This window comes from Rosa chinensis, chromosome 7 (assembly GCF_002994745.2).
Source record: "Rosa chinensis cultivar Old Blush chromosome 7, RchiOBHm-V2, whole genome shotgun sequence".
Classification (NCBI taxonomy): Eukaryota; Viridiplantae; Streptophyta; class Magnoliopsida; order Rosales; family Rosaceae; genus Rosa; species Rosa chinensis.
The window spans coordinates 20,567,194-20,585,643 of NC_037094.1; the positions used below are offsets into that span (position 1 = coordinate 20,567,194).

General features: G+C 37.7%; 1 protein-coding gene across 1 annotated transcript; it reads left to right on the forward strand.

Annotated features, from left to right (window-relative positions):
• Positions 1–10,398: 10,398 nt before the first annotated feature.
• LOC112176539 (scarecrow-like protein 6) lies at positions 10,399–13,797 on the forward strand. The gene has a single exon (XM_024314514.2). The coding sequence runs from the start codon at positions 11,046–11,048 to the stop codon at positions 13,380–13,382; it is 2,337 nt and encodes a 778-aa protein (XP_024170282.1). The 5' UTR covers positions 10,399–11,045; the 3' UTR covers positions 13,383–13,797.
• Positions 13,798–18,450: the final 4,653 nt, after the last annotated feature.

Here is an 18,450-nt window from a genome sequence, read left to right on the forward strand (position 1 = left end):
ACGACAAATGAGCAGTATTAGTCAATTGTCTTAATTCTAAGCTAAGATACAGTATCATCTATATCCATTGAGGGAGAATTCAGTATTTCTAACTTAGATAAATAGTATTAAAATTATAATTTAGCTTATGAAATAAAGTCTTAAGTGAGGCTGTCGTGTCGTGTGATGTAGAATTTAGTGTTTTCACCGATTAGAATTAATCGATTGTCTCAAATTCTACCTCATAATGCCCTTGTTATTGTCCTACCAAGTTTTGAAAATGTCGAACGCCCGCCTTCTGATTGGTGCCTGATACGGTGGTCGTACTGAATACCTACTCAACTACCATACTCATTACGACCTTGTATTAGGGTATCTTTCATTACGACCTTGTAATAGGGTATCTTTTGCAACCTATTTAACTTCGGCCCATATTCAAAACTGGCCCAACTTCAACTTATTTTGTGCATCTTAGGAGATTTGATTATATTGGTCATACTCAGACCAAAAGAAATAGTTGATAATGATATAGAGCTTTAGGTCATTGCTTGACTCTGGGGACATCATATTCTACACACCTTGTTCAAGACTTCATTGGGCCAATTTGTTATTGTGGACCAATTCAAGTCCTGAGCCAAAAGTATTGCTTTTTCTTGGACAACAAGCCAAAACTAGACTTAGAGTAGTATTTCTAGCTAACAATCATAATCAAGGTGCCTAAAGCTTTATTAGCTTTTTGTCCCAAAAAAAAAAAACCTTCATTAGCATCACCCAATGTGGTTCAAAACACTATTACTGTGATATTAATCGAGTCAAGTGAACTTTTCATTACTATTGTACGTAACATGCTGGTTTTGGTGCCTATTTTAAAGAAGTTCTATTTTCTTGATTATTTTTTACGGTAAACACCCAGCAAATCAATCAAAAGCAAAAGTTGTCTCCTAACTAACTAGATTGTAATCTCACTTGATAATTGTGATTATGTGGTGCTTTATCTGAGGCCAACAGACAGAAACACAAACCTAATGACTTTATCATTCACTAAAGCATACGAAAAGAAATTAAAGGAGGAAAACATAATGTATATAATTAGGTAGTACAAATTAGCTTATTAATTAACGTTGGAACTCGTCCTGAAGCATTATTATAAGTGTAATTATGATTAGTATAATGTAAAGCTGCTTCAAAAAGTTAAGATAATCAAAGTCATGTGAACAGAAAACAAAAAAGCTTCTGACTTTACAGTTAAAAAGATGATTATATAGATTGCGTAAATAGGTTTGAACAAATTATAGATCTAATTAAGGGGGTAATTAATATATCTAATTGATGTCAGTATACTCTTAAAGTCAAATTAAACTATGCACTTTTTAATTGGTTTAAAGAGAAGCTCTAAATCTTTCCAGGTCATGGTTTAACCTTTTCGACAACAAGCTTGGCCAGTTTATGGACATGAACGTAAAAGGCTGTTGGATTGTGCAACCCTTGGAGTTCATTCACCATATTACTTTTGGTGATCTTATGTGAATCAAGCCAAAATGTCAAAGAATGGCCGTGAAAAATTATCCGGGACAGCTTAGTAACTAAGTTTATATAGAAAGTCATATATTTTATGTGTAGAGTTCACTTAGACTCTCGAAATCTCTCATATACTGATTAAACTCGACATTAGTCTTAGTACTAATAAAACTCTTTCAAAGAAAGCAACTCTTTGTCTACCATGGATGAATCTATTATAAGAGAAAAGAAACGAGCTGGAAGGTATTGAAATTTATTTGATCATCGATCTCCTTTGTGTTCTGTTTCTAGAATTATGTGACCCTTAATTTTGCATTGTTTCTCGTGGGATTTTGGACTTGGCGGTTGGCAATACCAACTTAAGAGTCAAATGAGATATAATTGAAACAATGGGCGCCCAAAAATGATGACCATGTTTACAGGAGCTATTTTTGACGCAATAATTTTATCATTTAGGTATGTTCTTTCAATGTATCAAATCATAGAATAGTACTTGAGCAGCCCACGTTTTAACAGGTATATAGAGGTTTAGACATACTAACGATGTGATTTTCTTATTGAAATCGATCGCAATACTGTACACAATCTATTCATTAGGTGGCCGATGACTATCGAGTTATATGCAACTGTGGTTGCACCAGTGAAATCGAATTTTCGATTTAGAAGTTCCGTTCTCCAGTACGTTTAGGTTGCCTTGAGGGTGAAGGAAAGAACATCGTTCATGGCACCCACCGCCATTGGTATCAGATACTGCATTCCAAATTGTTAACTGTCCATGAAGCATAGACACGAGGTAACTCTTTCGGCCGTGACCCGTGCAATAACTAGCTAAGATCACTTTCCATATCAGTTACGATAGCCTGACCTGCACCAAAGAGGAAAAACACCAGTTGATTAGAAAGAAGATTGAAGAACAATTACACATGAGATATGAGAATGTGTAGCTGTGGGATGGTGTGGCCAAATGACATCTCCTTATTTTCTACTTTTATCTATCTATATTGGACAGTGAATTGATATAAATAAAATTGACAGTCGGACAAAATATTAAGAATTTAGAAGAAATAATGAATAATTGAATGTAGACATACATGCAAAAGTCCACCATCAAAGAATCATAATTATAAAATTAAGGAAGAATTTAAAGATTAAAACTGGTCTAGATTAATACATAGGAAAATGCATTGATTCTACTAGGTATCAAGACTTGAACTAGTTACAGCCGGATCATGTGGGTATTAACATGTCAAAATGGACGTCGTCTGTCCATGACACTAGGCATCATATGGTACTTCAATTCGATCCGAAACCCGAATGAGCCATTCCCTTACTCAAGATACTTCAGATATTTTGTGAGACATTAGGTTGTTTACAAATGGTACAAGAGTAGCCTCATCTCAGACTTGTATAAGTAGTTGTGAGCGTCGATCTGTATTGAATCTTCCCTTCCAAAAGTTTTGCGCCATGATGTGGTATAGAATTCTACCTGAAGCTATCCATATCTTGTATTTTCAACATCAACCATAGCTTATTCATTTTCTTTCACAAACTAGCTGTGTGCCAAGAAAGCATCATCGATCCTCCAAATCCCAAAAACCCAGATGAAGTTGTAGCATAGTGACTGATCAGTGAGGGACCAGAATTGCAGTGCATGGTAAAAAAAAATTATCAGTAGTACTATGAGGAAAAGAAAAACATTATGTATAGCCGTATAGGTGGGGTTGGAGGCAAAGAGTGATAGAGTTGTGTCACTTTCACTTGATCAAGATGAAAGATTTTTTCATTTTTGTGTTAGGGATCACATGGCATGGGATTACTGGATATAAACTAAACCCCCCACCCCCCAATAGCCTGACATGTCCAAATCATGGTTATCCTAAACCCTTAATTCATAAACTCACTTGCAAAAACAAAGAAAAATAAACAACTCAGACAGTAGTAGACCACACCATGTCCCCTTTCAATCCTTCCACACAAAACTTCCACAGATCCAAAATTGCTTTAAATTCTCGAACACAACATAGACCACCCTCTTAATTTGGAACCATGCAAGTTTGCAACCCCATGAACCTGATCTCGTGCATAGGGCTAGATAGAGATCGATGGTGTCTATTATTGTTTTGATCGAGATGGGAAATAATTAGAAGGACAAAAGACCTGTACTGGATAAAAGTACAGTCAACTAAGTCTCTTGTTTGAATTTGGCGTTTGAACGAAAACTCGTGTATATTTCATCTTCAAATTTCACAAGTTTCATCACTCCCATGGAAAATCTACGTTATGGAAATATGGAATGCATGTGTTACTAGGGTTCTTTCGGGCGAGACTATTGTGCTTATTAGAGTTCTTTCTTATTGGTTAGTCTGTATTAAGTAAATCGTTTAAAGAATTGTTTCTATGTACGAATGATGAACAATTTAGGCCTCATTTGGTTCACGGAAATTAAACTAATTCCTTTGTCTTTTCCATGAGAAGAAAAATGAAATTTCCTAACAACTTTCTATTCCGATGTTTAGTAACGTAAGTAAAGTTAACAGGAAAGTTGTTAAAAAGTTTGTAAATAATGTAATAAAATAATATGTTGTGAGTGAAGGGGGAAAAATGATTCATTTGAGATTTGGAATGAACTACTTTCCTCTTTATTTTCCATTTATTCAGGAAACGATTTCCTTTCCTTTTGCTTTCCAAACACAAGAGATGAACAAGTTTCATTTCCTGATGCTTCCTTTCCGCGAATCAAAAGTGACATTATATCCTCAAAAATCTAATATTTTAGGAGTGAAAAATCAATATGTATGTATGTTATACTAACCAATCAATATCACATGTAAAAAACATGATCCGTATTAAACAAGAGTTAACCAAAGTGGGTTGGTGTGAGCTTTGATGGGTTGCATTTCTGTTTTGTATTGACAGCGCTGTGATTATCCAATAATTCCCGACCAGGATCTATAAATTAGAGAACAAAACTCCAACTGATTCTTACTTTGACAACTTGCACAATTCTCATGCATGTACATTGGTCACTTTCGAGAAGTTAATCCACGTACACTTAATTTAAACAAGTTTCTTCATATGATTGAATGAATTTGAATATAGTTTTGGCCGCAACAGATGTGCAAATCGAAGTCAGAACATGTATCAAAATGTGTGAGTAAAAAATGATAAGGGAGAGGGAACTGTACAAATAGATCGAGAACGTGCAAAATTTTCAACGAATAGTCTCAAATGACTTCTTCTCAAAAATGAATTGAAAGTAACAACCGAAGTAATTAACATATGTTCGATCTTTACGCCCTCTTGATCACGACCTAGATCGTAATATGCTTACCAAGTCTCCCCAATTGAAAATACTATGTAGATTGATTTTTGCCAGGAAAAAAAAAAATACTGTAGATGTGAATATCAAAAACCCCGATGACAATGACAAGTGATTGATTTAGGGTTAAAGAAACAATTCAGTTGTCATCTAATGATGGTGATGATACACTTGTCCAATCAAGTTCATAGTCTACTTAGCCTCTAGAAATATATGTTTAGCAGTCTAATGAATTTTGTTTTCATAGATACTTATGATTGTTATGCTTGGCTGAACATTTGTACTGTTGTACATATGGTTAAGGTAATGAGGTGTGTTTGGTCTAATATTACTTCTAAAATCCGTTTAATATTGGTATGTGGTTATTGACTTATTTAAATTCGGCTTGCAACGTTGGATTTGGAATATTGATTTTAAATTCGAGCTTAACTTTTTTTTTGAATAAAACAGAGCAATGCTTTTATTAAATTAAGATAAACGGTTACAATCAAGTTGTAAAGCATCGAAAACAAGTGTTGGAGATTGATCCATCCATATCCCTTTGGAATTGGATTTGTGGTTTAAGGCAACTAGTCTACATGTGCTAGAAGCGACAAGGAAAACTAGAGAAAATTTCAAAAGCCAGAATGGTAGAGACATACAATTCCTATAGGATTCATGGTACCATTCACTGTTGCATTGAAGCTCATAAGAGCCTACATATCTATGTAAGGTCATATCACACAAAATAAAATAGCTAGAATCTTCCTTCGCCAATGCACGCAATTGTGGTACTCCAGAAAATTCATTTACTTGGTGCAAAAACCACCCCATAGTATGCAAGCTCGACCCACCTATGTGCAACATAAGCGTATTTAGTGAGATCACTCCTCCGGGATCCCAAATGCGAAAACCTGGATAGCCGGGGCATATCAACTTGATCCACATTTGGGCCCAAGTCCATGTTTTGGGTTTCCAAAAAGTTCCAAGCCCAAATTGTTTGGGCAACCCACTTGATCTGGGCACCCTAAGAATTGATCTAGGCACCATAATAACTGATCTGGGCACCCAAATGAGTGTGAGCAGCCCAGCTGGATGTAGCCTCCAATCAGCAGCGTCATCGGCGTTCACCATCGCCACAACCCTTGTCGCACCTGCAGATTGGTGTGCATGATTGCATACCGTCTCATCTGCTAACCGACATGCACCTCCAATCATCATAGCACCTGTAGATCGGAGCTCCACCTGCCTCAGCCATGGCTTCACTTCCGATTCCACCGCTCTCGACCCAGAGGCCGTGAGCCAATTCACCACCTTCCATGCCAAAGAACGACCCAACCAAATCCGATTTCCAAGCCCTTTAAGTCTACCTCTGCATGGTCGGGTCTTTCACCCGGTGTGAACAAACCCCTGCTCCGACGGACACTCATTCTAACGATGAGTACCTTTGGAGAACTCAGATCCAATAATCTCGATGCACATCGTCGAGACGGGTTGGATGCTCACCAAGAAAAACCAGCCATGGATAGCTGCACCAGCGCAGCGAGATACGGAGAAGACGTCGTCTGAGGTTGACATCAACAGCCGTTGATAAAGCCCGAAGCCATGACGGCTAGGGTTTAGGAGGAGACGACACCCCATTTTGTAGTTGCATACTATGTCTAATTTGAGCTTAACTTGTTTGGATTCGATTATGTTGTATTTTAGATAATCTGTTTAACATGTAACTAATTTCTGAACTTCAAACTCATATAACATTAATTGATCGAGTAATATTATAACACTCGATCGTTTGAAGTGAATGTTATGAAACCTCGAACAACACTTTGATTCTTAGAATTTTGCAGAATTTATCAAAAGAGAATGTTATCCTCATTTCCTAACGAGCCTTCTCTTTCAACATTTTCTAACTTTTAGCTCATCTTATTAAGTGATTTTACAATTCAAGATGCTCATTTTCTTGACTAACTATTGTCTAAAGAATATACATGCAATTTGGTCACAAGTATGTACTTCTTTATTTAACCATTTATGATTGATATTGTTAAACAATCTTCGATTTAATACTTTTCATAAATGATCTTTAACAGTTTTTTTCTTTTTTTGGTCATTCACCTTTCTCTAACCAACTTTTTTGTTTAAGTTTTAGCTAATCTCTTAAAATAATTTCATGATTTGAATTGTTGATTTTTTAAATAACTGTTTAAAGCATTATTTACGTAAAAAAAAAAAAAAAAAACCAATTAAGTCAATGGAATTCTGAACAGACATTACCACATCTGCACAAACAAACCCCAAGTCCAAAGTAGATTTCCATATCTCTCCCTCGCTCCCTCATAGTTTTTGTTTCTGTTTTTGTTTACTTGAGATAATCATGCAGAGTCAAAGTAATGGTCAAAAAAACAAAGAAACAGATCAAAGTGAATGGTTGGGTTCATGTTCCTTGTCACATGTGCGGACCAGCCGATCCAACCTGTACTTAGGTTTTAGTTTTACTCTTACATATTTTCCACCTGGACAACATCCCAAAACCCCCAACACCTTTTCCCTAAATTACCAAACAGTCCCCACCCCTCACTTTTAATTTACTGCGTTTTGGTAAAAGGGTGAAAAACATCACTTTATCATTTCGCCGCCATTTTCAGCAAAGACTACGACGACGATCCACCATGGACCCACGCGTCTACTCAGCGCGTACGCGCACGACGAACGTACTCTTTTAGTGCGTGTCTAATAAGCGCGTGCTATAGAGGTCCTAAATAAGTTAAACTTTTAAGCTCAACCACTCATTTCCACGACGTCGTTTTCAACTGAGAAAATCTTCTTTATCTTCCAACGACGTCGTTTTCGACTGAGATTTTTTTTTTTTTTTCCCCTCACTCTCTCGGGCTTCGCCTTCACTCTCTCTCTCGTCGTCCAGTGACTCAGTGAGTGATGCAGTCGCTGTCTCATTTTGACAGCGGACAGAGAACGCAGAGTTTCCCAAACCAAGCAAGCAAAGTCCTCTTCACCTCACGTTACTAGACTCCGGTGGAAACGTGGTCGTTTTGCTTCGTGCATTTCGTTTTCCTTGCCATACAAAAAAACTTCTTCTTTTTCTTGCTTTTATATTTTCTTGTAATTACCATGTGAAAAGGATGAAGAGTTATGAACCTCGTTTGCCGTCCGAAGAATGAGGGATTCAGCCACCTAGAAAATAGCTGGAACTCCGTAGTGTGAAAAGCTGTCATATGGTAATAAAAGAAAATTATTGCGTGTTAATTAATGCATTTGAGCGGATGGATGCACGTACGTAAGCATATACGATCATATTATTCAATTTAACTGATTATTTAAAGTGCAGACATGTAAATTTTTTAGCATGTACAATATTATTTAATACTGATCCTCTATACAAATGATGATAGATGCACGTAAGTAAGCATATATGATCATTATTCAATTTAATGGGTTTTCAAGACTACAGTACAAATTTTTGGCAAAATGTTATTTAATAGTGATCCTCTATACAAATGATGACCATTTTTTTTTAAGATCTATATTAAATGTTAGCAATGATGGAGGTAGAACAAACTGGAAAAATCACACATCATTATGTGAATGAATGATTCGAGTGCTCTTCAGATCAAACACGTAAAGAATTAGGGCACTGTATTTAACATATACAATTTGAGTAACCAATTAAATACGTACTTTCTTTTAAGAGATGCATGCAAATTTTTGCTGTTGTGCTATTTAATAGTGAATATCCACAAATCCTTACATATATTATATGCTGAAAAAATGGTGACAAGAAAGAAAAGAATTACAAGTCAATATTTGAGTGGATGATTCCACATAAAACTTATACGATCTGAAAGTTAAATCTAGGCTTGCTTTTTATTGGCATCAGATGCGTACCAAATTTTGGACATTGTGCTGTTTAATAGTGAACATCCACACATATCCTACGATGATAGTTAATATTAAATGTTGAAAAGTTGGTATAAAAAAACAATTAGATGTTAGTCTTTGAATGGATGATCGTATATGTCCAATTATTAAGATTTGAATGTCCAATTGAAGACTTTCATTTGGAGCATAATCGTATGAAAATGTTTGTGCTATTGAATAGTGAAACATCTGCAAACACGTTGTACATGATTTTTGCTTTAATGGAGATGTAAATTAAATGTTAAAAAAGATGGTGTCAAATAAGTGAACTAAGAGAAAGATTCACATCACTGTGTGATTGGATGATTCTAATTACATTAAATATGATCTCATTGTTCAATTTAAAATATAATTTTATTGTTCAATTGATGACTTTTTTTTATTTAAAGCGGACGCATATGAAAACAGTTATTATCTGTGTTATCAAATTTCTTATTTATATCATCTAAACTTTGACTAGATTTTGACAAGTATCAAATATCACTTGAGTAGAAATCACATGCAAATTAATATTCAAGTGAGTCATATTCTTTTAGTTCTCAATAAATACAAAAGAAGGTAATAACCATTCTGTTCATAATAGTTTACTCTCAACTTTCTTTACTAGAAAATAAAATGAGAAGTCATTTCATAGTAAACTATGAAAAGAAAAAGCCACTTTAATAGTTGTAGAGCTATGGAGAAAGTTCATGTGAGCCAACACAAAACTTGGTCATTCACGAAAATGGCATGAGATCAATATTGTCAGAGCCACATAAGTGCTTCCTAGCCCTCACTGCTCATCGTTGGTAGGTCTGTGTGTTTCTGTGGATGTTTAGCTTCAGAATCATACGGTTTCTACAGTTCTAGTTAACCTTCAACGTAACCAAAGGTTTCCCAATGGGACAGTAAATGAGTACTAAAGGTGAAAAAGTTTTGCTTTTGTTACCAGCCTCTTCGCTTCTGGTACATATTCCATAGAGTGATGTACCCATGAAAAGAACAGAAAAGTGATGATAGGCATATTAAACTGTTTAGTTTTGATTGCCCCACTCCGTGTTTATGACTTGGGGTCAGGGGATACCCACCATACTTGGGAAATGTGGCTCTTGACAATGTAATTTACTAACTCATGTGTCAATCATATGATTTGGTTGAAAGATGTAGTAATTATTCATCCCTAATTTACCATTAAAAAAAATAACTTGAGGTACGTCTTTTAGTAAATTTTTGCATAAATTACACAAAAATTTTCATTTTGATATTCATTTTCGTTTATTAATTTCTTTAAAGAATTATAGGAAAACGAGCATATCTGGTTTTTAGATTTGAGGACAAAATCTAAAGCTGTCATAATTCAAATTAAGCTAAAGCAAGTGAATTGGACAGGATTTATGAAAAATTAGATGGTTGGATTTTGAACCAGAATAGTAGGTTTGTAAGTTGTAACTGTAGCAAAAAGAAAACACATGAATAGTTGTACTGTATCCATGCAGAGGAAGACAGGATCTGACATGGGCTATAATGTAAAATTAATATATGGGGTTGAAGGGAGAGAAGGGTACCCCTACAGCGAGCCCTACTCTTATATCAAAAAGCAGAGCGCCCATTTTTACCTCAAGGTTAAGACAACACCGTGACCACTATAGGGAGGTGACAGAAACTCAGCAATATAAGAGAGAGAGAGAGAGAGAGAGAGAGGAACAAAAAAAAAAGAAAAAAGAAATTGGTAGAGAGAGAAAGAGATAGGGACTAGAGAGAGATGGTGAGGAGGAGGGAGAGGGTACACTTTATTAACTTTTTTATGATGCACGCATCCATGGCAGAATAGGGGTACAGAGTACTCTCTGCGAAGACACAAGGGTGGAAGAAGAGATTAGAACAAGAAACACCACCACCACCAACAACAACAACAACAGAAATAATATCAACCAGAGGAGACAGAGAGAGAAAGAGAGATATGGAGCTGGAATGATGCTTTCAGATTTGATGTGAAGCGAGAAGAAGAAGAAGAAGAAGAAGAAGAAAAATAAGCTTTGGTTTGGAAATGGTGGGCTGGGAAGAGAAAGAAGCATTCTTTTCACGTCTTGGTGAAATGGGTTCGTTTTGCTTGAGCTGTTGATGTTGATGGCATGCAGAGAGTGGCTTCTGGGTGTGAATTTGGAAGACTCAGAAAGAAAAGGAGAGACCTTGAGCTCTGCAAATCTGGAGACCCATTAACGGTCGTTGGATAATCTTGCTCTTAAGTGTTTCAAGTGTTAGTCTGATCCTCCTCTGCAAAATAAAAGGTTTGAGATTTTCTAGTTAATTTGTTGGGTTGGTAAATTGTAGGAGAGGGATGCCCTTTCAATTTCAGCAACAGGGGAAGGGGGTCTTAGAAATTACAGCGGCATCAATCTGTGACTGGAACCACAAGAAAGACGAGGAGCTTTTCTTCAACAACAGCTTCGTCAGCAACGAACCCACCTCTGTTCTTCATATGAGAAGGAGCCCGAGCCCACCCACTTCGGCATCCACTCTCTCCTCCTCCTTCAACGGCGGCGGCAACGGCAACGGCACCACGCCGCTTCTGCAGGACACTTCGCCGGTGGGACCCGAGCCCGACACGGCGGCGGCGCGCAGCAGCAGCAAGGATGAGTGGACCTGCGAGCTTCAGTCGATTCCCAGCGGCGGTCTGGAGGCCGTGACCGGATCGGGCGGCGGGAGATGCGGCGGGCTTGGGTTGGAGGACTGGGAGACCGTGCTGTCCGAAACGGCGGCGTCTCCGGGTCAAGACCAGTCGCTGCTCCGGTGGATCTCGGGCGACGTGGACGACGCGTCGTTTGGGCTAAAGCAGCTGTTGCAGAGCGGGAACAACAGCAACTGTCTTGAGTTTGACGGCAATGCGGGTCTGGGAATGGTCGATCAGGGTTCCGGTTTCGACCACATCGGGAGCAGCGTTTCGGGTCCCAATTTGGGGTTCTCCGGCGGTTCTGGTTTCAATGGGAAAATGGGTTTTGTGCCCAGCTCTTCTGCGCCGCTGAATTACAAGGTTTCAAATGTTGGGTTGATGAACAATAATGGCGGCAACAACAACAACTTCGCCAATTCAGCACTTCCAGTTTCGCTGCCTCATGGAATGGTTTATCAGAATCACCAGCAGTTTGAGAACCCAGATGAGAAGCCTCAGATTCTGAACCCACAGATGTTCATGAACCAGCACCAGTCTCAGCTCCCTCATCAAAATCCAAACTTTTTCATGCCAGTGACTTATGCTCAGCAGGAGCAGCACTTTCTTCAGTCCCAGCCCAAGCGCCACAACCCAGGTGGCGGCGGTGGAGGACTGGACCCGAGTTCTCAGATCCACCAAAAGGTACAATATTCTGATCCGGGTCATGAGTTTCTGCTCAGAAAGCAACACCTTCAGCAGCAGCAGCAGCAGCCCCATTTTGGTAATTTCCCTCCCGGAATGCAGTTCCTTCCTCAGCAGCACCACACTCAACCGAGGCCGGTAGTGGTGCCCAAGCAGAAGGTGGGTGGCGAAGAAATGGCGGCGGCGGCTCACCAGAACCAGCAGCAACTGCTGCAGCATAGTTTGCTGGACCAGCTCTATAAGGCCGCAGAAATGGTAGGTACTGGGAACTTCTCACACGCGCAGGCGATATTGGCGCGGCTCAATCACCAGCTCTCCCCTGTTGGAAAGCCCCTTCAGCGGGCTGCTTTCTATTTCAAGGAGGCTTTGCAACTCCTCCTCCTTATGAACAACCCAGCAACCTCTCCTCCACCAAGAACCCCGACCCCTTTTGATGTCATCTTCAAAATGGGGGCTTACAAAGTCTTCTCTGAAGTGTCTCCATTGATTCAGTTTGTCAATTTTACTTGCAACCAGGCTCTACTTGAGGCTGTATCAGAAGCTGATCAGATTCACATTGTTGATTTTGATATTGGGTTTGGTGCTCACTGGGCCTCCTTTATGCAGGAGCTCCCATTGAGGAACAGGGGTGGCGCTTCCCCCTCTCTCAAAATCACTGCTTTTGCCTCCCCTTCTACTCATCACACAGTTGAGCTTAATCTTATGCGTGATAATTTAACCCAATTTGCTGATGAGATTGGCTTAGGTTTTGAGCTTGAAGTAGTTAACATTGATTTGTTGGACCAAAACTCATACTCGCTGCCCTTTTTCCGAGCCAATGATAATGAGGCCATTGCTGTGAATTTCCCCATTTGGTCTAGTTCGAATCAACCGGCTGCTTTGCCCAATCTCCTTCAATTTGTTAAACAGCTCTCTCCCAAAATTGTGGTGTCTTTGGATAGAGGGTGTGACAGGAGTGACCTTCCATTCCCACAGCACATTCGGCAGGCCCTCCAATCCTACATAAACCTCTTGGAATCTCTTGATGCGGTTAATGTAACTTCGGATGCTGTGAACAAGATTGAGAGGTTCCTCCTTCAGCCTAAGATTGAAAGCACTGTTTTGGGGCGTCTCCGAACCCCTGACAAAATGCCCCTATGGAAAACGCTCTTTGCCTCAGCTGGTTTTACTCCATTATCCTTCAGTAACTTCACGGAGACTCAGGCAGAATGTGTGGTCAAGAGGAGTACAGCAAGAGGGTTTCATGTCGAGAAGCGTCAAGAGTCACTTGTGCTATGCTGGCAGCGCCGAGAGCTCATCTCAGCTTCAGCTTGGAGGTGCTGATCAGGAGCAGCATTTTGAGACGAGCAGAGGGAGGTTGGTTTTTTGCAACTCACAATTGATGGCAGAGGTTTCCAGCTTACTCTACTCTGATAATATGTCAATAAATATTGAACTATGTTCTGAATTGACACCTCTGTTATGACTTAATCCTTGTGATCGGTTGTCATGTTTGTGAGTCTCTCCTTTGCAATATGTCTATCTAGTCTAAAACAGACTAGTATTCTCAGTAGGATTATCTAACTGGCAAGTCTAGAGTCTTGTTTCTATTCAACTTGGATATTGCTGCTATGGTACTTTGATGTTTTAATTGGCAATTGCAAGCTGCATATTCTTCTGGTTTAGAGGGTGATAGTACGTTGTACACTCGGCAACAAATGAACTAGAAATGGAAAATATATTACCAGCTTTTAAATCATTCTGTGGTTCATGTGCATAGAATCAACAGAACTTACGAGAGAATCTTAACCATTTGTCGGTTATATAAATAGAAGATCATTTGCATAATAATTTGTTGTTTGATCGTACTTGTACGTACATCTAAAGTCATTTTTTGATTGTTTCTCTTACACTTTACACCCTTTGGTTTGTTTGGGTGGAGGAAATTTATGCTGTTTGTGTTTAGTTCTTTCCTTCTAATTAGCCTCAAGTTTAGTCAATTAGGGCATCAAATTGATAACTTCAAAATTGCACGCCGGCACTTGTTTTCATTCTTTTGGCATAGGATTTCTGCAATTTTGAGCTCTTAGTTTGTCGGCTTTAGTCTGTGAGGCCACTTAGTAGTTAGTAACAGTCAAATAAGTTGTTCTAGCGGTTCTCCTTTCAACTAAAGAACTCAAGTCATCACTAGCTGGACAAAACTGTAGAGCAGTTAATTATTTTGTTAAACATAAAGCTTCCTCCTGTTACACATGATCATAATTCAGAGATTGTGGTGTTAGGTGTTTCAGTACGGTCTTGGACTCTTGGTTAAAATTGAATATGATGATATGCCTCTTTTTGGTCATTTTCTATTTACTATGGATAAACTTGAATGTATTGGGAAAGTTGGTGAACTGCCTCAACTTACTAATAGTCTTCAGTTTGGTCGGGAATGATTCCTCTTGCCACAATATATATTGGAACGAAGAGTTTAAGAGAAGCTTATTATTTTCAGTTCTGAGTTTATCAATAGTCTTCAGTTTGGTCGGGAATGATTCCTCTTGCCACAATATATATTGGAATGAAGAGTTTAAGAGAAGCTTATTATTTTCAGTTCTGAGTATATCAGATTAGATAGTTTACAACAGGTTGATATAGAAAATCCCATTATGGTATTCTGCTCAGCTATTTTATGCTCATTGTCTCCATCACCCATAGTTGTTGCAGGGTCAAGCTTAGAATGTCCATTTCACTTGGTGATCCCCTAATAACTCGTGTGACTCATTATATTGGAAAATACTGGTATGTTATGTTTGTCAGATTGTCGACTTAACTTAGGCAATGTGTTGTTTTCCACATTAAATTGATAGTTTGATAACGTAACGTTTCATATAAGCTTTTAGGGAGGTTTTAGAGATTCACATGTGTCATAGTTAACTGCAAGAGAGTGAAACAGGGTTTAGATGCTTAAACAATGATTGATTTGTTTGTTTATAAATCTCCTCAACCCTCATAAAGGCTAGTATAACATGGTTGGGTTGAATTTTGTCATACAATTGTCTGATAATCCTCCTTTTCTTTCTTTTTTGCATGTAATACACCAAACACGTAACGCGTCATTCTCCTTCTATCCTATAAAAGCAACACTTCTTTTTCTTTTCTTGTGCCCTAAATCCCCATATTTTACTTCTTAAGTTACAATATTTTATACGTTCTTCATTATATTAAGTTAATAACACAGTGCATTGTCTTATAGCCTATTGAAATTTCCATTTTCTGGGATTAGTTTATAGAACACCTACTAATCAAGCCACATGGCCCATGTTTGGTTGAGACTCCCACTTGAGTCCTTTAATCTTTCTTAATACTTGTTGTTTTGGAGGCTTTTGTTAATCTAATAACCATGATTATATAAACAAATATGTTGCATAATAAACCAAGAAATTCATACTAAAAATTTGAGGGAGAACATGCCCAGTATGGACAGGGACACATTAATCACAGTTTATGATTTCTTTGAGGCATTAACAATGGGAAACGTCGGTTTCATTGAAAACGAACTCCTATAAAAATACCTACGAACAACCTCGATAATACCCTATAGATTTATTGGTTTCTATTAGTTTAATTAATCAGTGATTTTCAGTGTGTTTGTTTATTTCCATTTGGCTTAAAGAATGAGGTGTCTGTGCCTGTGGATTTTGCAATTCTTCCAAGCTTTCCTGTTAGTATGGTTTTGTTTATTATGGAATTCTGATTATCTTAAACTGCTTGGGGACCCCCAAGGCTGATTAGGATTTTAATAAGGGCAGCTTCATACTTTAATCGGCCAGCATAAAGATGGCTCATTTTGGCCGCTATACTACATTCAGAGCTAGCTAGGTTCGTCTTGGGTGTATTGTTGGTACGTTATGTATGGTACACTACATAGAGTTGATCAACTCCGGAGGGTTTAAGGGCTAAAGTCGATATACTACAACATGATATGTTATGTTGTTGAGCCATGCATGAGTCATTATATAGGGTGAACTAAAGAAGACGACTCTCGTCTCCACTATTATTTAAGAGATGGGATAACCCGAGAGGAAAAGAAACATTTATGTAAATGCTACTATTTCATCGTAATTGGCTAATAGCCTCACTCTTTTGCCCCATATATCTGCGAGGAACAAGACAGCGGCCGAACGTAATGCGGATGGTGTTGAAGAAGACAGTATTGTAGGCACGTCAATGTGACATTTCCATATGAAAGAGATAGATGCTTGAAATTCCAACTTTTTCATGGTAGTGTTCTAGACCCATAAGTTGAAGAAAAATGAGTTTTACTATGAATTTTACTTCTACAAAAACTGGGAGGCCCACGGCTCCAAACCCATGTAAGGCTGCCATTTTTATAACAAAATGACTAGAAATCACAGTAGTGCACAGTAGAGCTGTGAGCCATTTGTTATGGTTTTTTCTTGGGTGGGTAAGTGGTCCAGCTCACCCAAGCCGATTGAGGTAAGGGCTCCTTGATCATTGACGTATCTTCTTTCCGCCAAAATAAGGAGTGCTTTTGGATTATATTTTACCTATTTTAGAATTCATAGCAAGATAGATGATAGCAATGGACCTTTAGGTCTAGTGGCCTCCTTCCTCAAAGAACAAAAACAGTGATGGAGATTGGAGTTGGAAATGGAGGGTGAGTTATGGACGGTTTTGGGTGGGATATGAAGGAAAGGATGGAGATGGGGATGGCAACCCTGCATGAGGGAGATGGAATTTTCAAGTACTACGTTGGTAGGTAAATTGATTCAAGTACGGATTCAGAATTTTGTTCTTATAAACACATAATGCTTAAATTGACTAAGATGAGACATAAAATGAAGGGAGAATCATTTAAAATAGGAAAACTAAGCTTACTATTTAGTTCGCATAACTGAACAAAAGAAATAGGAAAAAAGAAAATTAGACAATAATCGTCTGTATGCCTCATGTAGGTCCGCCAGTGAATTGAACAATAAATATCTTACTAAAAATGGATGATCAAATCAAACCAAAAACTCATATTTGAACTATTAGGTACTAAAGAATACTCGAGTATCCAATTTGAAAACCTTATACCAAAAAGCGAATGGTAGGGATTTTCTTTTTGTAAGCAGTTGTGGAGAAAGAAAAGAATGATAACTACTAGTGGAGGCTATTTTGAGAGTTTGGGATGTATCACTCCATTAAGTATACACAAGTCCAAACGGGACTCTATCAAGCTATTTGTTTTTAGGTTTCACTAATGAAGCATTATCAAAGTAACAAACCATGTTAGGAGCATTGAAACAAATACAATGAATTGGATTTGGTACCGGTGAGAAGGGGGAAAGAAAATAATCTTTATGACATTTCAATTTGATGGTCTTAATCAATTGTGATGTAATGAGTTACACGTTAAACTACAACTATATTATAGTAATTTTAGTTATAATTAACAATAGCAATTGATAATCATGTATTAAAATGCTAGTTCAATTATTTAAGCATGCAATTGCATTGTTCTTGGACGAAGTGTTAGGATACATTCAAGGGTTAAGTCACACAGTGAAACAATGTTGGCCGCTATACTATTATAAGCGCTAATTATAGAATATAAAGTTTTAAATCTTGAGTAGAAATTTATTTTACATCGATGTATAACATATTTTACATTTCTTCATCATTAGTCAGCTCACCTGCCTCACCAATATATATTAAGAATTTCTCGTTCTGTAAAACTCGACTCCTTCAAAAACTAGGCCGGACTACAATGTAAAAGGTAAAACACTGTTTGCCAGAATATCTATTCTTCGCCTTAGTGGCCAAATTTGATAATTACTACATTATGTGGTGGTTAAGTGGGCCAAGAGCGAGTTGACTACATGATTGTGTTGTTTGCCAATGCTGAATCATAATTACAAACCAATTAAAAATTCCATAATCTAAGCCTTCGCTTAAACTATGTAGTATTCTAGGTCTGAAAATCTGAGAGCAGATTGGAGTTTGGAAGTTGTTTAAAATTAGTTACTTCTTAATTTCGAACACTTCCGTGTCAAACCCAGTTAGGTCCCTCTTTTTGGCAATAAACCCAAATGTGTCCTAGTTGCTACGTGCTATGGGATTTGGAGGTAAACGACTTGTCATCCCAGTGATCCCACTAATCTTGAGGAGTAATGATACAAATTCTTGTAGTTCAAACAATGACACGTTAGTGTTTACCGGTGTGTATTCATCTCGAACAATATACTAATAACGAGAAAGATGAGATTCGAACTTGAAACCGTAACTAACTAATAATTAGTTCGTAATTTTTTTTTTAACATAAAATGAAAATTTAGTCATGAACATATATATATATATATATATATATATATATATTTGATAAGTCATGAATATTTTATTAACATGGGATGCTTTTTTTAAT

What these genes read in the sequence shown, in the direction of transcription:
- LOC112176539 (XM_024314514.2), top strand. Translation starts at nt 11,046, where the DNA reads ATGCCCTTTCAATTTCAGCAACAGGGGAAGGGGGTCTTAGAAATTACA.